At 43.9% G+C, this 21751-nt stretch overlaps 2 protein-coding genes across 3 annotated transcripts; one reads left to right on the top strand and one right to left on the bottom strand.

The window, feature by feature from the left end:
• Window positions 1-1359: 1359 nt before the first annotated feature.
• irgq.L (immunity-related GTPase family, Q L homeolog) lies at window positions 1360-11178 on the bottom strand. Of its 2 annotated transcripts, none has more exons than XM_018226444.2 (3): window positions 11031-11178; window positions 8325-8962; window positions 1360-3370 (listed from the first exon to the last, which is right to left on the bottom strand). In XM_018226444.2, the coding sequence occupies exons 2-3, from the start codon at window positions 8957-8959 to the stop codon at window positions 2239-2241; spliced, it is 1767 nt and encodes a 588-aa protein (XP_018081933.1). In that variant the 5' UTR covers window positions 8960-8962; window positions 11031-11178; the 3' UTR covers window positions 1360-2238. The 2 variants fall into 2 exon arrangements, with proteins under 2 accessions (XP_018081933.1, XP_018081934.1); XM_018226445.2 differs by lacking the exon at window positions 11031-11178 and adding an exon at window positions 10675-10812.
• On the top strand, window positions 10813-19908 carry LOC108696800. The gene is made up of 3 exons (XM_018226447.2): window positions 10813-10940; window positions 14557-15206; window positions 18403-19908. The coding sequence occupies exons 1-3, from the start codon at window positions 10908-10910 to the stop codon at window positions 19436-19438; spliced, it is 1719 nt and encodes a 572-aa protein (XP_018081936.1). The 5' UTR covers window positions 10813-10907; the 3' UTR covers window positions 19439-19908.
• Window positions 19909-21751: the final 1843 nt, after the last annotated feature.

The following is a 21751-nucleotide window of genomic DNA, read 5'->3' as shown; positions in this document are numbered from 1 at the left end:
GCAATACAATCCCACAGACTTGCCTTTGGATCTTTGCTGGTCATATGCTATAAGAACTCCGTGCTGGGAGGCAGACAGCCTTAGTAATTGTGTATTTTCCTGCATAGGAACATACAGAAAAGTTTCTGACACAGAAACGATTTACAGTAATTCCCCTTTAGAAAATTGCCTGTGTGAACCATAAACTCCCATCCTCAGCATTAAAGAGCAACTTAATCTAATCCACACATTAATGTGAGCACAATGTCTACTATAATTAGTTTATTATATGAGATGAAAAGTGGGAGCGACAGACCCCTTAAAGGACAAGGAAAGTTAAACTATAGAAGTAGCTAGAAATGTTGTACATGATGTTTTGTGCTTCTGTAACAGCCCAAGGCAACCACAGCCCTTTAACAGTAAAGATCTGTGTCTCCAAAGATGCCCCAGTAGCTCCCCATCTTCTTTTCTGCTGATTCACTGCACATGCTCTGTGCTGCTGTCACTTACTGAGCTTAGGGACCCACTCACAATATACAGTACACATTGAATAGAAATGTCACAATATAAGGCTAAGTAATTAATACAGATAATTACTACATGGCAGCACAGAAACCAGTGCAATTAGCATCAGAATTTAATAATCAGCAAACCTGTAGCATCAGCTTATATTACAGGGGAAGCTCATTTTCTGCTGGATAATTAGTGACGAGCCCTAAGCTTAGCTTCTCAACAGCCAATCAGAGCCCACTGAGCATGTGAGTGTCACAGACACTTTCCAAGATGGTGACCCCCTGTGACAAGTTTGAAGTCCTGGATCATTGCTGCTATTGACAAGCTGAAACTTTAGGCTGGTGCAATAAATTCAGTATAATAAAACATGGCATTTTTAGCCCTATTCATTTTTAGGGTTTAGTTCTCCTTTAAGGGCAGAGACAGAAGATTCGGGGAGAATTAGTCACACGGCGACAAAGCGTCTCTTCTCCGGGCGACTAATCTCCCCCCGAACTGCCTCCCTGCCGTCTAGAGTCTAAATCATCAGCGGGATGATACTCGGAGCGCTTCGTTTTTTGAAGTCGCCCGAAGTTTCCTCGTGAGGCAAAAAATGTAATCACAAAGATGAAAATTTAATATGAGCTTCAACTTGCTGAAATAAGAAATGATCTAAATATAATCAATTAAAAATCCCTTTAACGTTGGCAGGGGGAGCTCCTGTTACACATTAGCGGCGTAAAAATGCTAATATCATGAAATCTATTTAAAAAAAATAGTCACAGCAATTTGTTTAGTGCATCTCTTCTTTCAGGTAATTCATCACTAAATGCAGTAATATGATTCCTGTAATCCTCCCAAACTCTCCAATAAAAAAAAAGGACAAAAGTATTTTAACAGTTTTATTCATCAGTGCAAGCGCATGGGAAGCTTTGCAATAAAAGCCAAAAGATGCCCGGCCATTGGCAGCCTCAGCGAGTCATTCCCATTCGCTTACTAATAAAGTTTTACAGTTGCAGACATAAAGCTTTAGATTAATGGCAGTTGTATAGGATGGACTGGTAACATGCCCGGCCTGCCCCAACAGAGTATTTCCATCTCAGCTGCTTGATAAAGTTGTATTTATAAAGTGCCATGCATAAATGAGATAAGGGGTTTAACGGGGGCTTATGTAGAGGTGCAAAGTTGCTCCAGGTATACTATAGTAACCTGTATTAGACTATTAACTGCTATCTTGTTGCTATAGGTTACTAGTGCAAAGTTTTCTCCACTTCAGTAGCCCATAGCAACCAACGTAGGGATGCACCTAGGATCCGGTATTCAGCCAGGATTCGGAATCCTCATGCCTGGCCGAATCAAATCCTTAAAATCACACAAATAAGGAAGTGATACAATTTTTAACCGTGTCCTCAGCGGTTCTCTTTCACCCTTCTCGCCCCTAATTTCCATATGCAAATTAGGATTCTGATGTGGTTCGGTATTCAGCCAAATCTTTCATGAAGGATTCAGGGGTTCAGCACAAAATTGTGGATTTGGTGCATCCCTAAACCAATCAGATGCTTTGTGTGTTCTACTTGCACTAGACCAATAACTGTTGGCTTGGCTTACTGGATCTGATAGAACAGCTGAACCCAGAGGCATAACTAGAGATTAATATGCCCCATTAATATGGCTATCCCAAAAGCCACTGGGTCTGCTTTCTCTATTGTGATGCCTCTGTTTGCACTACTTACTATACTCCCCAGTAGGAATGCTTAGTTTATTAGTTCAGTTCATGGGGTCAGAATTGAACTTCAGAGCCTTTTCCAGCACTCGCTGGGCATCTTCTGCCATGCCCTCCAAGCAGCGACCCAGCACACTATAGTTGGCATGGAAAGCGATTCCTCCCGTAGCAAGAGGACCCAAGAGAGGGAAGCGATGAAGAATGACTCCTGCTACTTCTAGACCAAGGCCAGTGGCAGTGCCAAGCATCTTGCCAACTAACTCCCGAGTCACCCCCTTTCCTGCAGGACTGTGGATTTCTAACATAAGACTAGCTACAGGCACCCCATATTGTTGGGATAGAGAGGCAATGGAACTGGCATCCAGCCCCAGCTCCTGACGGTAAGTGTCTAGCCTGGCAGTCAGCAAAGACATGTCACATGCTATGGCTACTCCAGGAACTGGCACACAAGCCACCAGGCTTGAAAGCAGAGCCACCTTCCAGATCTCATGAGCAAGTGCATCTTTCTTTTTCTGGATGACTTCAGCAGAAAGGTTTGGGAGAGAGAGCATGAAAGCACGAGACTTATGGGTGGACAGTTGCTTCTCCAGGTTCCCTAGCAATCTATGGAATTCCGGCCCTGGGAGTTTAGTCGGGCAAAGAACAAAAACCTCATTTTTTCCTCTTTCCTCTTCCATTGGAATTACTTCTTCACAGGCTTGTATAAGGAAGACCTTCTTTCCCTCCTTTTTGAGCTCCGAGAGTAAAGATTTGAAGTTATCGGTGGCCTCTGTTCCATTAGTCACTAGCAGAAATATAAAGTCATAGTGGTTGATATTTACATGTTCTAAGTAATCTTTAACCTGAAATTCATGTTTCTCCAGGCCTGGTAGGTCCCATAGACTTGCCTTTGGGTATTTGAGACTTGGATACTCAATTGGGCCTTCTGGATCTTTCTCATGAGCTGAACCATCTTCCTCATCTCCAACTCCTCTCAGTGCATTAAGGAGAGAGTGACGGACGCTACATTCACCTCCTTCAAAAGCAAAGTCAATGCGGGTGTCAAGCAGAGTGTCCAGACTGTTCTGGATAAATCTGACCATCTCTGGGATTCCTCCTCTTTCTAGAGCAGACTGCAGTTCTGAAATCTCCTTGTCTCCGATCACCTCGTACCCCTGCTGGAGCAGTGAGAGTGGCCTAAATACAAAGAGAAGGAAGAAGAACATGGGGTCAATAGAACAAAGGTTTAGAGGAAACCAAGTACCATATATTTGATGGAAGTGTGCAGTAATTTCAGCAGGTACTCTCACCTCTTAGAAACTTAACTAAAACTGGGTCAACCAATGAAAATTAGAGAGAGTTGATAACTAAGCTTTTATAGGAGAAATTGAGACTAGTCCAGTTGCCGGCTGTGGTTCAATTTGTCCGTGGTGGGTCAGACTTTGTACAGGGCCTCCATGAGCTCATAAAATGGTTACAGATAACAGGCAAACACTGGTGTATCAGCAGTTCAGCTATAGCTCCAAGAAAATCTTAGATATTTTCATCAGAATATCACCCTAATTGACCTTTCAGAAGAGCTAATAGGCCTCATCCCCAAAATCATTTTCTAACTGGTCTCCTACCTTGGCTTTTAGGGGTATCTAGGAGAGCAAATGTGCATTAGCTCCAAATGCTGCTCTAACTGGTTTCCTTGCTTGGCTTTCAGGGTTATCTAGGAGAGTAAATACACATTCTCCCCAACTCTTGTCCATGCTTGTTACTCGTACTGGCCTCTGACCTATGGGTTCTGGGAATCTAGGAAAGCAAACAGGCCGTATCCTTAAATGTTACTCTAACTGGCCTCCGACCTAGGGGTTCTCGGTATCTAGCAAAGCAAACAGGCCGTATCCTTAAATGTTACTCTAACTGGCCTCCGAGTCCGACCTAGGGGTTCTGGGTATCTAGGAAAGCAAACAGGCCGTATCCTTAAATGTTACTCTAACTAGCTTCCGACCTAGGGGTTCTGGGTATCTAGGAAAGCAAACAAGCATCTAGGAGATCAAAAAGGCAGTATCCTCATGGATAGGGCTACACAGGGCCTGAATCAGCCTGCTAAAGTCAACAGGCCGATTACAGCCCCTTACCACAAGCAGTATCCTTTTCTTCTTTTTGGTTTGGAACCCTTGTGTTGGCTCCGATGTAAACACACTACACGGATTTTGAAGTGAAATGTGACGTCTTGAGATTCTTTGCTGAAATCCCTCAAGTGTGTTTGTGCCGGAGCAGACCTAAGGGCTCCGGACCCGAAAGAAGAAGAGGATACTGCTTGTGGTGAGGGGCTAATTTTGGCCCTAGCCCAAACCTTACTCTAACTGGCCTCCGACCTAAGGTTCCTGGGTATCAAACAGGTATTGTCCCAAAATCTGCCCCTCCCTGGCTTCCAATTTCTGCTAGAAATTACTGCCAATACCAGTCTCTGCTCTCCTGCCTGCTGTATCATGTTGCACGTTTACTTTCCAGCCATCTGATGACTTTCAGTTCTTTCTCTGCTGCAGTCGCTGACATTAGATCATACTTGACACCAAATCACATGTTGTGTAAAAGCAGAGAACATCCATCCATCTGAGTTAGATAATGTGTCAGACAGTAAACACAGACTCGTAACTGTAGCCTGAACTGTGACAAACAAACTGAGGCAGAACACAGGCCCAATATTATCAGTTAGAAATATACTGTAAAGAAAATTCTATGTTCAGGGGCAAAACTTCCCATGTCAAAAAACTGGAGGGTCAACTTCTCCCAAAGCATCACTCTGCACTAATGAGGTATAATTCCCATTTGAATTGAAATAGGGCATTTGCTGTTTAATTGTAGTACAGGTAATGGATCCGTTATCTGGAAACCCGTTATCCAGAAAGCTCCGAATTACAGAATGGATGTCTCCCATAGACACCATTTTATCCAAATAATCCAAATTTTATTTTTCTCTGTAAAAATAAAACAGTAGCTTGTACTTGATCCAAACTAAGATACTTTCATTGATCCCTGAAGAAGTCACGATTTTGGGTTTGAATCTACATTATTCCCAACCAATGAGCTGATGTTGCCTACGATATTGTAATTGCAATCATTTTTAATAAAAATCAGTTATAAAAAGGAGATTACACTAGGGAAGCGCACCCTTCTTTTATCTTGTATTTTAGACATGTTTCCGATTGACCATCCGTTTTTTTGGACAGGCAGCGCCCAGTGACGGAGAGACTACAACGAGAGTACACCTTACTGGGATTTTCGGATTCCTAATTGAACTATTAATCGAGTCCTTGGCTCGAAGAGACTTGGTTTGAATTTGGGATTGCACAAGACTTGTTGCGTTTTTTCGATTTCATTTTAGTAGCGATGCACCGAACATAGGATTCTGCCTTTTTCAGCAGGATTTGGATTCAGCCAAATCCTTCTGGCGGCCAAACCAAATCCTAATTTGCATATGCAAATTAGGGGCAGGGAGGGAAATCACGTGTCTTTTTGTCCCAAAACAATGAAGTAAAACATTTTTCCCCTTCCCACCCCTAATTTGCATATGCAAATTAAGGTTCGGATTCTGTTCGGTATTTGGCCGAATCTTTCACGAAGGATTCGGGGGTTCGGCCAAATCCAAAATAGTGGATTCAATGCATCCCTACATTTTAGTTAAGTCTTAGCGCCCCTTAATTATTGAATATATGGTGCTTTTCTTAGTTTTGTTGCCCTGGTAGGTTCATCATCTGTATAATTTTGAACTGCTGCTTGTCCAGATTTCAGATTTCTGTCCTGATTGTTGCACAATCACAGAGCGCTGCATCAGAGCCCTGACCCCCCATTCTGCACCTCCAAACCCTCATCATGCCCCTAACGTCATCAATTCTGCCACACCCTGTCTGGAACATCAACCTAAATTAAATAATAAATACAATATAACAACAGAATATGGAGAACTAGCCCCAGGGAGCTGAATTCCAAACATAGGTGCTAAATTGCACAAGAGCATTTAACCCTAGCAACCAATCAGATCTTTGTGGACTGCTGAAAGCGGACTGGTTGCTTTTGGCATCTGCACTTGTACAGTTTAGCAGCCATATTTGTAAATCACCCATCCCCCAGTCTTTACTGACTAAAGGTGCTGAGAATAACAGTTTATCATAATAAAGGGGGTAAAGGCAGCAGGTACCCCTCCATGCTATGGTGATTTACTTAGCAGTATTGCAGCTGATGAAGCAATATATCAGGAGCAGCAAAACATATCCCAGAATCAGACAGGGACTGTAGTACAACCTGGAGGAACATGAATACATTGATTGGGCCTGCAGCCATTAGCTCACTAGCAAGCAAATGAAAGAGGAGAACACAAATAATACATCAAAGGGAAATAATAGGGTTTCTCCTGTAGAACATTCTGTGAAACTCTCATTATTCACTTCATGTTCCTGGGTGGCAGAAAAAATGGTGGGTTGTTCGGAGAACAGAGCAAATTAGTCAAATAGTTCTAAACACCTTATTATTGAATGAAACGCTTAGAGCCGGCACTGGGTTAGTGCTGTTATTCTGCCGCCTGCTGTGAATCTTATACCGGTGCCGGAGCCATAAATTTGCCTGTAATTCTCAGTAACTTGAAATTCACAAGGGCTCATTTACGAACACAGTCAAATTTCTCTCAGTGCGGTAACCCATAGCAACCAATCGGAGGTTTCCCTTCCATTGTTTCGCTTGCAATTTTTGCTCAAAGCGGACTCCTGATTGGTTGCTACACTGAGCTAATTGAACCAGTGTTAATGAGGCAATACAGTTCCATACCCCCGGTCTATTCTAAACACTGTTCAGTTTAATTTCTATAGGATTTGCCCTAATCCTTTTGGCTCAAGGCTGATGTAATTTTGCACATATCTGAATATGAATTCGATTCAGATTTGGTATTTGTCCAAATCTTTTTGTTGATGATTTGGTAACATCATTGTGGATTCCCTAAAATTGGTGTATATCAGATCTGGCATCAAACATGGCAGTTTGTTAAAGGAACAGTAACACCAAAAATAATGGAATTAAAGGAATGCCAATATAATGTACTGTTGCCCTGCACTGGTAAAACTGGTGTGGTTGCTTCTGAAAAGCAACTGTAGGTTATATATACAAGCTGCTGTGTAGCCATGGGGGCAGCCATTCAAGCACAGGATACACAGTAGATAACAGATAAGTACTACTATAGTTTATATAAACAAGCTGCTGTGTAGCCATGGGAGCAGCCATTCAAGCACAGGATACACAGTAGATAACAGATAAGTACTACTATAGTTTATATAAACAAGCTGCAGTGTAGCCATGGGGCAGCCATTCGGCACAGTATACACAGCAGATCACAGATAAGTACTACTATAGTTTATATAAACAAGCTGCTGTGTAGCCATGGGGGCAGTCATTCAAGCACAGGATATACAATAGATAACGGATAAGTACTACTATAGTTTATATAAACATGCTGCTGTGTAGCCATGAGAGCAGCCATTCAAGCACAGGGTACACAGTAGATAACAGATAAGTACTACTATAGTTTATATAAACAAGCTGCTGTGTAGCCATGGGAGCAGCCATTCAAGCACAGGATACACAGTAGATAACAGATAAGTGCTAAAGCATCGTATTGTATAGTACAGAGCTTATCTCTTATCTGCCGTGTATCCTGTGCCTTTTCTCCTTTTTTTCAGCTTGAATGGCTGCCCCCGTGGCTACACAGCAGCTTGTTTATATCAACTATAGTAGTACTTATCTGTTATCTACTGTGTATCCTGTGTTTGAATGGCTGCCCCCATGGCTACACAGCAGCTTGTTTATATAAACTATAGTAGAACTTGGAAGCAAACACACCAGTTTTACCAGTGCATCACAACAGTACATTATATTTTTATTACTTTAAAACACTTTCATTTATTGTGTTACTGTTCCTTTAATGTTGAATTTAAAGGACAGAGAAACCCCTTGCCAAATGGGTTTGGCTCTATCTTCAAAGATCATGCTGGATCTGCTGGCATAGCCCCTTCCAGTGTCGTCTTCACTCATGGGTGTATACCCCTGCATATATAATTAGCTTTTATTTTCTATAGTCCAGAATCCAGAAACACAAATACACATGAAAACTTACCTCCCGCACATTCTGGCGGTCTCCTCTATTACTGCCTTTAATCCTGCAGTATCCAGTTTCCATGGCTCATAGCCGGACACCAGAAACAGCCGGATCTCCCCTTCTTGTATCAGGTCACTAAAAGGCTGGAGGGTGACTGAGCACAATGACTGCAGAGCTTCCTCCCGAATAAACATCTCCTTCATCCTCCTCTTCAGGGTGTGCAAATCACAATCCACCTGGCTGCGCACCAGACATAGCTTTTTCCCTTGGGAGAGAGCACTGTGGGCTAAATCTATATGGACAGCTGAAAACTGCCCATTAGTGACCAGCAGCAGGAGGTCGGCCTCCGAAATCCACTTTTCAGGAGATCCATCTTCCAGGGGCAACTCCCAGAGGCTCAAACCAGGATGAGATGGGTGAATGTACAGTAAGGGCCCTCCGGGTCTTGTTGGGTGCAGGGAGGCCGCATTGGAGTGCGGGTGGCTTTCAGTCAGGCCCAGGAGAGCCTGGATCAAAACGGTTTTACCAACACCAGGACTACCTGCAACTGCCACTGAGAACTCGCAGCACTCCTCTGTGATGGATGCGGGATTCTTAGTGCCAATTAGACAGGGGTCGTCCTCAGATAACCTTAACTCACTGAGGGTCTCCATCACCTGTTAGAGGGGGAAACATACATCACAAGATCTAATTCTGGGTGCATGGGATACACATTATACAAAGATGAAAAAATACAATATGTAATTAAACTAAAGTAGTGCCCATTAAACGAGGACATGAGCTCATTGCCCTCAACTCAATCAAACCACCCATGATTCCTCCATTCTGGTTATAAACTGTGTCATAATAAGATATGTCTGGAAGTCAAGCTATGTAATAGCTGGGGAAGGTAGTTTCAGCCAAAGGCAATTAAATATGTGCTTTTTAAAGGCCAGAGCTGTATAATGCTGCCTTCTAATTGGCTGATGTGGCTTACAAGACTACGGAAATGGTTGGGGGAAGGGGGTATCAGGTTGATAAGAGGATGAGATGAAGGGTGTACAGGGGAAAGTAAAATATAAAGTGAAGTGCCAGAAAGAGGCATGAAACGCGTCAGGTGACTTAACATGTCATAGGGTAGGAGTACATCTGTAATGGATGCCAGTTTGTTGTTTTAATCACCCCAATAAAGCTGGATATTTGATATTATTCTACACGTGTGGTTTTCTCAACCACTATATCCCCTATACATGATGTCTAATGGAATGGAGACCAGCACGAGGAAACCCACACACTGTTGAGAATGGGCACAATGGAGGAGTGGCCCTTAGGGCACGGACATGTGAGTTTTTCTTCTAATCTAAATGTACAGGGGAAAGGACATATTGGGGATTAGCAGGTGTGTCGCGGAGATGAGAGGATGGAGGGCAGGTTGGGGGCAGGGTGTATAGGGGAGATGAGAAGTTGGGAGGCAGGGTGTATAGGGGAGATGAGAGGTTGGGAGGCAGGGTGTATAGGGGAGATGAGAGGTTGGGGGCAAGGTGTATAGGGGAGATGAGAGGTTGGGGGGCAGTTTGTATAGGGGAGATGAGAGGTTGGGGGGCAAGGTGTATAGGGGAGATGAGAGGTTGGGGGGCAGGGTCTATAGGAGAGATGAGAGGTTGGGGGGCAAAGTGTATAGGGGAGATGAGAGGTTGGGGGTAAGGGGCTATAGGGGAGATGAGAGGTTGGGGGCAAGGTGTATAGGGGAGATGAGAGGTTGGGGGGCAGTTTGTATAGGGGAGATGAGAGGTTGGGGGGCAAGGTGTATAGGGGAGATGAGAGGTTGGGGGGCAGGGTCTATAGGAGAGATGAGAGGTTGGGGGGCAAAGTGTATAGGGGAGATGAGAGGTTGGGGGTAAGGGGCTATAGGGGAGATGAGAGGTTGGGGGCCAGGTGTATAGAGAAGATGTGAGGTTGGGGGGCAGGTGTATAGGGGAGATGAGAGGTTGGGGGGCAAGGTGTATAGGGGAGATGAGAGGTTGGGGGGCAAGGTGTATAGGGGAGATGAGAGGTTGGGGGCCAGGTGTATAGAGAAGATGTGAGGTTGGGGGGCCAGGTGTATAGAGAAGATGTGAGGTTGGGGGGCAAGGTGTATAGGGGAGATGAGAGGTTGGGGGCCGGGTGTATAGGGAAGATGAGAGGTTGGGGGCAGGGTCTATAGGGGGAGATGTGAGGTTGGGGGGCAAGGTGTATAGGGGAGATGAGAGGTTGGGGGCCGGGTCTATAGGTGAGATGAGAGGTTGGGGGGCAGGGTGTATAGGGGAGATGAGAGGTTGGGGGGCCGGGTGTATAGGGGAGATGAGAGGTTGGGGGGCAGAGTGTATAGGGGAGACGCTGCAGATTGTACCTATGACACAGGAGGTGTCGCGTTACTCCCAATAAAGTCGATGTCCCCGGGTGAGTAAACGCCAGGCCTCTGTTCCCCGGTGTGACAGCCGCACTTGCGTTGTGTGTTGTTCACCAGCTGATTCCCCGCCCCCTCACGTGTCTGTGTTTGGATCCCGCCTCCCTGCAGTGACACTGATTGTGCGGCCCCGGCCCAGACACCCAAACACTCGGGTACAACAGCCTCACCCCGGGATGGAGCAGAACAGCGTGTCCGGAATAGAACAGGTCAGTCAGTCTCTCTCACAACCCCATGATTTCCTCCCACCGTCCCGAGGTGTAAACTCCTCCTGACATTTCTATCCGTGACCCCATTACCTGTCCAAACGCCGAACTACAGTTTCCCTCACGCAGGGGATGCTGGGAATTGTTGTTATAAAGACTGAAAATTCTGCTGCGTTTTCTCTTTATGTGGCCTGTCCTTCCTGTTATGTATCACTGCGTCATCACATCCTGTCACTGCTCTCCGCCCCTTTCTCCTGTCACTACCTCTTGGGGTTCCCCAGCATCACTGACCCCTCATTCTGTCTGACACCCTATAACCCACATACTGTCTGACACCCTATAACCCACATACTGTCTGACACCCTGTAACCCATACAGTGACACCCTATAACCCATACAGTCTGACACTCTATAACCCACACTGTGACACCCTATAACTCACACTGTCTGACACCCTATAACCCATAAATACCCTATAACTCACACTGTCTGATACCCTACAACTCATACTGACACCCTATAACCCACACTGTTTGACACCCTATAACCCACACTGTGACACCCTATAACCCACATACTGTCTGACACCCTATAACCCACACTGTTTGACACCCTATAACCCACACTGTGACACCCTATAACCCACATACTGTCTGACACCCTATAACCCACACTGTCTGACACCCTATAACCCACACTGTTTGACACCCTATAACCCACACTGTGACACCCTATAACTCACACTGTCTGACACCCTATAACCCATAAATACCCTATAACTCACACTGTCTGACACCCTATAATCCATACTGACACCATATAACCCATACTGTCTGACACCCTATAACTCACACTGTTTGACACCCTATAACCCACACTGTCTGACACCCTATAACTCACAATGTCTGACACCCTATAACTCACACTGTCTGACACCCTATAATCCATACTGTCTGACACCTGTGGGGAATCGCTCTTTAGGGTAAGGCCACACTAAGCGATAGCGCGGCGATTTGACTCGCCGCGACTATTCGCCGCGACTTTTAATCCTCAATCGCTGGTGAAACTTTGGCGCTGGCGTCTATGGGGAATCGCTGCGTAAAAACACACGCGGCGATCTTTTTTCTATTGTCGCTCGAAATCGCCTCGCTAGGCGATTTTGCGCGATTTCCCATAGACGCCAGCGCCAAAGTTTCGCCAGCGATTGAGGATTAAAAGTCGCGGCGAATAGTCGCGGCGAGTCAAATCGCCGCGCTATCGCTTAGTGTGGCCTTACCCTTAGGTAGTAGCAGCAGCAACTCCTTTCACACAGACAGTAGACAGGTTTCCAGCTGATCTCACGTGTGCATTTATTTAACACAGCAGCTTAAACACCAACATAGCAGCTCATACCCTTTGGGAAGGCAGTAAACAGAAATAATCCATCTGTACTGATAAATGAAAATGTCCTTTTCCCAAAGGTCCCACAGTCTCACACTTGAGCAATATAAGTCCAGCAAACAAAACTAACTGTTAACTCACAGTCCTTTGGAGATTCCTGGTGCTTTTCTCCTGGAAGCAGCCGCTCCCCAAACACTTAAGGCAGTAGCTGGTAGCCAGTCCTTGCTACCAGATAACTTGTCTCTTTCTGGAAACTTGTGCCCAGCAATAAAAGTCCTTATGCTTTAAACACAGGTAACATGCAGTTACTATGCAAACTTTTAACACAGCCCTCCAGTAGCTCTCCTTTCTCTCTCTCTCTCCCCCCACCTTTTTACTCCAGGTGAGGCTAATCACCTCCCTGCTACTCAGTGCCTCATTTTCACATCCCTCTGCACTGCTTCATAGAGAATTCTGGGAGGGATATTCTTTCCATCTAGGATTTTCCCAACCATGCTACATGCTATAAACCCATACTGTCTGACACCCTATAACTCACACTGTCTGACACCCTATAACTCACACTGTCTGACACCCTATAACTCACACTGTCTGACACCCTATAACTCACACTATCTGACACGCTATAACCCATACTGTCTGACACCCCAAGATCACTGACCCACACTGACTGTCAGTACATTACCTTAAAGGGGTTGTTCACCCAGTTTGCCAGGTCTAATTTCCAAAACCAGCCAAAAACCAGCTATAAAACCAGCCCAAAACTAGCCAAGAGGCACTTCATAAGTAGCCCAAACAATAGTGAAAAAAAAAGTCTAAAAAAAAAATTCAATTTATGTGAAAATACGCATTTTTCAAATTTTCACTGATTTGCAAATTGTCCACCTTTTATTATGATGCGGAGAGTGATATTGTGTGACAATTTGCAATTTGTTTTCATTACCCAAATGACCCTAGCAACCATGCACTGATTTGAATAAGAGACTGGAATATGAATAGGAGAGGGGCTGAATGGAAAGATGAGCAATAACGAATAGTGATGACAATATATTTGTAGCTGAAAGAGTCAGACAAAGAAGGCAAATAATTCTAAAACTATAATGTATAAATAATAAAGACCAAAAGAAAAGATGCTTAGAATTTGACATTCTGTATCATACTAAGAGTTAATTTCAAGGCGAACCACCCCTTTAACAGTAACCTTCAGTCCTTGCTGGCAGGAAATACTAAAATCACTGTTCCTCCATATTGATTAATAATCAGAATATACAGACTGCACTGGGTCCTTTGTTGTCATGTAATCTAATGTGGATTTTATAGTTTTTGTATTGTTTAAAACTTTCTCCAACTCTGCAGAACCAGTGGCTGCAGCAAAATAATCCTCCAAATAGAATCCCAGTTTATCTGTTTAAATCTGGCTTCATGATCTTTGTCCCTGCAGCTGGAGTTGGAAACAGTAAAGGGGATGTAAAGGCAAAAATAAAATCCAATACAAATCTCTACACAGTCGCCGACTGCTCAACAGAGAAACAAACAAAGCTGCTTGAGTTCTGCATGGCTGGGAAGTAAGGCGGAGGCTCCCCCTGCTGTTCATAAGTATGATTGTTTCCCTGCAGAGCAGTTAGGGACCGTCTGACAATTCCAATCCACAGCAGTAAATGAAGGGAGAATTTTACTGCATACAGTCAGGTTTCTTATAAAAACAGTACACATTTTTTAATTAAAGTATATTGGAGATAGGTTTCTTTTTAATTACAGAAAGTAAAAATGGGATTTTATTTTTTTGCCTTTAAATGCCCTTTAAAGATGAACAATATATATATATAATGTTTATGTGCGTGTTTGGTTCTCAGAACCCTTCCAGTGCTTCAGTGTACACTATTCTGTACCTCTGTATCTTTATATGCCTTGATATATGCCAGTACATCTCCTTGCCCAGTTAGTTGTGCTTATCTAGTGATCAGTGCTAATCTGTACCATAAACAGTCTCTCTACGTCCCCTACAATCTTTACTCCCACCCAAGATTATTATCACACGCAGATCTATATCAAATCTGCAACCTTTGTCCTTTCCCGTATTGTCTTGCAAGATCTGTATCTTATTACTTAAGCTTATTACTGTTCCCTTTCCTTATCCTGCTCATCCATTAATAATCAATAGATCTCAGTGTGAGTGCTCAGTTCTGATCCCCCCTGCTGCTCTAACCTTGTGATTCTCTTCTGTGTTTTGTAACTCCAGGCTGCAGACATGACCGATACTCAGATCCCTGCGATTGCTGCATCTGGACCCCCCGATCCCTTTTCACTTCCGGAGTCCCTGAATTTCAGCGTTGCCATCATAGGACCCAAGGGGTCAGGAAAGAGTACACTGGCCCGGGCTTTGGCCCACCAAACCGAGCAGTTCAGCAGTGGGTTCCTGGAGTCATACTTTAAAGGAGAAGAAGGATCCCATGAGGTTTCCAAGTATCCTTATCCCCCTCTGCCCAATGTCACAGTCCTTGACTACCCTGGATACACGGCTACAGACTCTGTAGCCTCTTACCTAGATGGGATTAAGCTAGACTCTGTGCAGTACCTCCTGGTGACTGTAGGGGGAGCTATATCTGATACTGAGCTGCAACTCCTAGGAACACTCAAGCAGAAGGGGAAGCAGCACTGTATGGTCCAGACTCACACTGACTTGCTTCTGCACACAGAGAAGAGACGTCAGGGGAAGAGTTACTGGAGAGGGCAGACACTGCAGGGAATGAAGAGCAGAGTGGAGGAAGATTTAGGGGGAGCTGGGCTACAAGGATGCAGGGCATTCCTTCTCTCTGCCCTAGAACCCCAAAGCTTTGACTTTCCGGCCATGAAGGATTACATGGAGGGCGAAATCCTGCAGTGGCCAAGGTGAGAATCTGTTTGCGTTTTTACTTCAACATGGGCTGTCCTTAAAGGGGAACAATCGGGAAAATTAAAATGTAATATGTTTCAGCATACTGAGTTAAAGTGGACCTTTCACCCAGACACAAAATCTGTATAATAAAAGTCCTTTTCAAATTAAACATCAAATCCAATTTCTATTATTTATTAAAGCATTCATAGCTCATTTAAAAATCTTAACTGTCAATCAAATATTGTCTGCCACTCATCTATGCCATGGGCATAGAGGCGGGGCAGACAATTACTTTCACTTTCCATTCAGCACTTCCTACATGTCACTGCTCTCCACACATTCCCCCGTTCTCTTTACCATTTAATTGTGTAACCAGGACATGGGGATGGACATCGGGTCCCCATTCTGGTGCACAAACAAGATTCTGAGATGATACAAGGCTTGTCTTAATAACAGTGTGCACAAAATGGCTGCTGCCTGCTAGCTATAATTATGAATTCCCAGACTGAAGGAAACAAGATTCAAATAATTTATATAGTGTAATTAAAGTTCATTTTGCTTGACTAATGTGATAAAATAGGATTTTGAATAATTTTTTTGGTTGACGGGTCCCCTTTAAAAAACGTAATTACAATTGATTAAATATTTATCATCGTTTTTGAAATAATCAAGTTTATCTTCACTTTCCCTCTCTCAGCATCTGTTTCACTTCATTCTGTCTTCATTTAGGAGTTGGGTGTCAGATAATCAGTTAGATCCAATATAACTTTAAAGTTATTTAGAGCTCATTCAAAAATGATTCCAGTACAAACAAAATCTAACAAAATAACTGCCTTTTGCACAAATCCTGCATGAAGAGAGACATGATGTCTGGTGATTTTAATAGAGTGAGCTCTAATACATCTTCTAGGCAAAAGGAAGCCCCCCTATAAGATATATTGGATCTAACTGTCAATGATTATCTGACACCAACTGCTGCATGAAGAGAGAATGAAGAGAAACAGATGCTGAGAGAGGAATAGTGAAGATAACTCGATTATTTCAGAAACAATGCAGAATATTTAATTGATTGTATTTAGAACGTTTCTTATTTCATTATGCTGAAGCTTATATTACATTTTCATGTTTGCGCTAGTTCCCCTTTAGTATCCCATATAACAGACATCACGCTGGATCTTTATATTCACTATCCCTCTCTCAGCATCTGTTTCTCTTCATTCTATCTTCATGCAGCAGTTGGGTGTCAGTTATTCATTGACAGTTAGATCCAATATATCTTATAGGGGGGGCTCCTTTCCATGCAGATATATTGGAGCTCATTCAAATAACTGATTCCAGAACAAACAAAATCGGACAAAATAACTGCCTTTTACAGAAATCCTGCATGTAGAGAGACATGATGTCTGGTGATTTTAATAGAGTGAGCTCTAATACATCTTCTAGGCAAAATGAGTCCCCCTATAAGATATATTGGATCATTCATCTGACACCCAACTCCTGAATGAAGACAGACTGAAGAGAAACAGATGCTGAGAGCGGAATAGTGAACATAAACTTGATTATTTCATAAACAGTACAGAATTTTTAATTGTATTTCATTCTTATTTCAGTATGCTGAAGCTTATATTAAATTTTCATTTTCGCGATAGTTCCCCTTTAAAAGTTATTGTCTATTCCTGCCATCAGTGAGGTTCTTCAGTCAGGGGCACTATGCCATGAGGCGAGGCAAAGATGCAATTCGGTGGTGAAAAAGGGTGCTGTTTGCTGGGTTGGTAAAGTTTGGGCAGTTATGGGTGTGGTTTTAACATATTTGTGGATTAGGGGTGTGACCACATGTACCAATGCCATTTTCCATTGGGGCCCTGTTCTACTTGTTCAGACCCCACCACCTTTGTGACTGGTGGGATAATACTTGGGGAATGGGCCCCTTTAGTACTGATGGCGACCCTGCATGAAAGGATAATTAAGGATAATGAATTTCAAAATCACTAAGGGTGCCAATTAGTTAGAAACACCCCAGAGATTCTAATTAGAAAACCCAAAGCATCACAAGTCTATAACCAGGGCCATCATGGGGGGACAGGAGATACTCTTGTCCCGGGCCCGGATGGTTTGGGGAGTTAAAGGGGGCCCAGCTGTGCTGCACTTAATTGAATAACCAGGCCCCTGCCATCAGTGAGCTGCAGACTTCGGAAGGGAGAGTGGGCTAGAGTTCATATGACTGTATCTTGCTTCCTGTGCTGTGATTCGCCATGAAGTGTAAGTCCCGGTAAAGCCGCATGGGGATTGGATGGGTGAAGTTTGAACCACCCCTCTACTTTATCCAATCAGAGCACAGGAAACTGAAGAGACTGGCATCTGAACTCCTGGCTAAGGGCAGGGGCACACGGGCTGATTCAAGGAAGATTTAGTCGCCAATCTCCCCGAACTGCCTTACCCGTGCCTTCGCCTGCTATAAAGAGAAAACGCCAGCGCAAGGGCACTTGCAGCTCTTCAATTTCCGAAGTCCTCCGAAGTTGCCTCGCGAGGGAACTTCAGGTGACATCGGAAATCGAAGTGCCGCAAGTGCATTGGCGCAGGCGATTTTTCACTTTAGCAGGCGGAAGGCAGTTCGGGGAGATTGTCGCCCCGAAGAAGAGGCGATTTAGTCGCCAGGCAACTGAATCTGCCCGTGTGCCCTGCCCTCAGGTAAGTGCAGTTTTCTTTTAACTTGTAGGGGCCCTGACCAATTGTTTTTTTTTATATTAATAACTCGTAGGGGCCCTTACCACTAATGCTTTTTTTTAATAACTTGGGGCCCTGTCTCATGCTAGAAGCTGATCTGGTAGGGAAATGGTTTGACAGGTTTTGCAGTGTAGGAAAACGCAAGATTCTGTGGTATAACTAGTTATGGAACAAAGAGATTCTCTAATTAGACAAGTGCTGCTGTTCCGATCCGCATCGAGTGGGATCAAAGACTTTATTTAATGATCATTTTCTAAATGTGCCTTAAGCCTGGTATTATCAGCTATTCGATTTCTACAAGAATGACGTTTTGGTGAGATATTCTCTATAACAATGAGATCGATAGTACGGTCAATAAAGATGCTGAGCTTTTTTTTCCCCCCCATCATCCACAGGGGTTGGCAGAAGGGTTATATTAGCTAATGATCTATTCAGTGATCTTCAAACTGTTGCCATCCATTTTCAGAATGTTACTTCTTTTTGCAGGTCAGTTGAAGACAACACGGAGAACCAATGGCAGGAGCTGGTGTCTGTATTTGAGATGCCGTGTGATCAAGAGGGGCTGGTGGAGTTCCCACCCTATCTCAGCATCTTGTTAGACATTCCTCCCCCTGTGCCTGCTATTGTGGGTGTGGCAGGCAGCAATAAAGAGACCATTCTCCATGGTCTTTCTGATCCACCCATATCGGGACTTTTGATAAAAGCCCTCCCAGGGCCCGGCAGCCCACCGCTGCCTGTTGAACAGTATCTGCAAAACTTACAGCTAGAATCATGTGATGTCTATCTGATTGTAGAGTCTGGGCTGGACAATAGCTTCCGTGCCACCTTGGTGGAGGCATTGGTTGCGGCCGGCAAGCATTGTATGCTGATTGGTGGAGAAGGAAACCACAGTGGTGGAGAGAAGAAACCTGGGCACGATGATGAAGGAAAGCGAGGTGCAACTGATCTGTCAGGGCTGAAGGTTGCTTTGGAAAAAGGGGCACCTCAATTGGTAAGAGAGAGACTATTGCATTGTCTTCCCTCTATAGTAGCACAGTTAGTTAGGAGAGAGCAGAGGAGGATTATGATGGGGGTGTATGACCTATGTCTGGATGTATGCACCAAGGCATTTTATGGGCAAATCCCACAAGCCCTTTCCTCACTTTCTGCAGCTCTGTCCTCTTTCCGTTCTCGGTTTGGTCTGGACGAAGATTCCATTTCACGAATAGCTCAGGTAACTGGGTGCTCTGCTGAGGATTTACACTCTGAAATCCACTGCCCCCTGGCATTGCCCCTGAGCACTGATCAGTTGCAGCAAATGGTGTCCCAGCCTCTGTCACTATCTGAATTAGTGTGGAGTTACGTCCCCATCTGGGGTGGGACGGAGACGGCACCCACCCTTTCTTCAGAGCGCACTTACAGGCTGCTGGTTGAGAGTGTATTTGGGATGGCACAAGATGCAGAGAGAGTGCTGCTCCGGGGTTGCACAAAGCAAAAAGGGACTAAAGAGAGTGCCGTCACCTGTCACTGGCCCTGTATTTGAAGATCTACTGTTACAAGAACAACTCGCTTCTCGTTGCCTTTGTCTGAGCTGAGTAACATAGACCCCAATGCTTCTTGGTCTTTTCTTGTGAGCATGCAACTTGGCACAATAAGGAAACTGCCATCGAGTTTCCTCGCACCACTTTTGCAAATATATGGTTATTCAAACATATCGTGGCTAAGTAGCTAAGAATTAGACTAGAGGTTCTATGTGTGTTTCTGGAAGCTCGTAATATATTAAGATTATTAACACTGAAGCTCAATTCCATGCCTTGAAGACCTGCCTGTCTCCCATACCTATCCCTTCCATCCAACTGCCCCCATCACATGGCAAGTCTTTTGTTTCTGGAAGCTCGTAATATGTTCTTGTACTAAAGCTTAAAGGAATACTGTCATGGGAATGTTTTTTTCAAAACGCATGAGTTAATAGTGCTGCTCCAGCAGAATTCTGCACTAAAATCCATTTCGCTAAAGAGCAAACAGTTTTTTTTATATTTTATTTTGAAATCTGACATGGGGCTAGACATATTGACAGTTTCCTAGCTGCCCCCAGTCATGTGACTTGTGCTCTGATAAACTTCAGTCACTCTTTACTGCTGTACCTCAAGTTGGACTAATATCACCCCTCCCTTTCCCCCCCAGCAGCCTAACAACAGAACAATGGGAAGGTAACCAGATAGCAGCTCCCTAACAGCTGCCTGGTAGATCTAAGAACAACACTCAGTAGTAAAATCCAGGTCCCACTGCGACACATTCAGTTACATTGAGTATGAGAATCAACAAAAGCAGTTCCATCCTAAAGTGCTGGCTCTTTCTGAAAGCACATGACCTGAGATGCACCTACACACCAATATTACAACTAAAAAAATACACTTGCTGGTTCAGGAATGAAATTTTATATTGTAGAGTGAATTATTTGCAGTGTAAACAGTGTCATTTAGAAATAAAAACGACATCATAAAAATCATGACAGAATCCCTTTAGGATTATTAACACCACAGTACAATACCAAGCCATGAATACCTGCCTGTCTTTCATAACTATCCCCATCCCTTCCTTCCAACTGCCCCATCACATGACAAGTCTTGGGCACAAGGCACAGAGTTACAATGAATGAGTTTGTAATGAAATTCAGAAGTCGCTGATGACAAAAGAGGTTTAAATGCAGTGGGAGACTGAGCCACCAATACCTTCCTTGACTTCAGCTCTGAAGAGAAGACATGACCTGTCACACACTTGATGGCAGACAGCAATATTTGTGTGTCAGTGACAGGACAGCAAGCTGGAGACACATGGAGGCAACACGGTTCTGTGAGGGCTGACTGACGAGACACCCGCTTCACTATATAATAACGATAATTTATCAAATCAGGAATTGGATCTCAATGCTTTCCTACTGCTGAATAAATCCAGTGAATACTCCAGGTTGTGGGTCACTGCTATAGATACCAACAGAGTAAGCATATACAGTATGTGCATGGTCAAAAGTTGGAACCGCAAACTACTGAAGGAGCACTCCCTGGCACCACCGGCACCGGCTTATGTTAGGTACCAGAGAACTGTGTTTATATGCTTTGTGTTGCACGTGGCATAGTGCTAATAAATAACCTTTCGTTTCATTTTGTGAAATGTGATTCTTTATTGATGCCACACTCGTTCCTCACTCATGGTGCAGGGGGGATAAAATAAAGCCTGACCCGTGTGATTTTTCTTTATTCTATTCCACATGCCTGGCCTGCTCCATTCCTTGTGCTTTATATTTCCTTTTCTCCTCTCCATATGCTGTAAAGGTATGGGACCTCTTATCCAGGACCTGGGGTTTTCCGAATAACGGATCTTTCTGTAATTTGGATCTACATTCCTTAAAGGGCATGTAAAGGCAAAAAAATAAAATCCCATTTTTACTTTCTTTAATGAAAAACAAACCTATCTCCAATATACTTTAATTAAAAAATGTGTACCGGTTTTATAAGAAACCTGACTGTATGCAGTGAAATCCCCCCTTCATTTACTGCTGTGGATAGGAATTGTCAGACGGTCCCTAACTGCTCTGCAGGGAAACAATCATACTTATGAACAGCAGGGGGAGCCCCCCGTCTTACTTCCTAGCCATGCAGAACTCAAGCAGCTTTGTTTGTTTCCCTGTAGAGCAGTCGGCAAATGTGTAAAGATTTGTATTGGATTTTATTTTTGCCTTTAAATCCCCTTTACTGTTTCCAACTCCAGCTGCAGGGACAAAGTCCATGGAGCCAGTTTTAAACAGATAAACTGGGATTCTTTTTGCTGCAGCCACTGGTTCTTCAGAGTCGGAGAA

The sequence above is a fragment of the Xenopus laevis genome, chromosome 7L (genome assembly GCF_017654675.1).
Source record: "Xenopus laevis strain J_2021 chromosome 7L, Xenopus_laevis_v10.1, whole genome shotgun sequence".
In the NCBI taxonomy this organism is placed as follows: Eukaryota; Metazoa; Chordata; class Amphibia; order Anura; family Pipidae; genus Xenopus; species Xenopus laevis.
Note: the sequence above shows the minus strand (reverse complement) of the source record. Positions and strands in the feature narration are given on the sequence as shown.

Excerpts from the sequence above, each read along its gene's own strand:
- irgq.L (XM_018226444.2), bottom strand. The coding sequence starts at position 8,959 with ATGGAGACCCTCAGTGAGTTAAGGTTATCTGAGGACGACCCCTGTCTA. Across the intron at positions 3,371-8,324 it reads ACCGCCAGAATGTGCGGGAG|GCCACTCTCACTGCTCCAGC; the intron begins GTAAGTTTTCAT and ends CTTTGTATTTAG.
- LOC108696800 (XM_018226447.2), top strand. The coding sequence starts at position 10,908 with ATGGAGCAGAACAGCGTGTCCGGAATAGAACAG. Across the intron at positions 10,941-14,556 it reads GCGTGTCCGGAATAGAACAG|GCTGCAGACATGACCGATAC; the intron begins GTCAGTCAGTCT and ends TTGTAACTCCAG. Across the intron at positions 15,207-18,402 it reads GAAATCCTGCAGTGGCCAAG|GTCAGTTGAAGACAACACGG; the intron begins GTGAGAATCTGT and ends TTCTTTTTGCAG.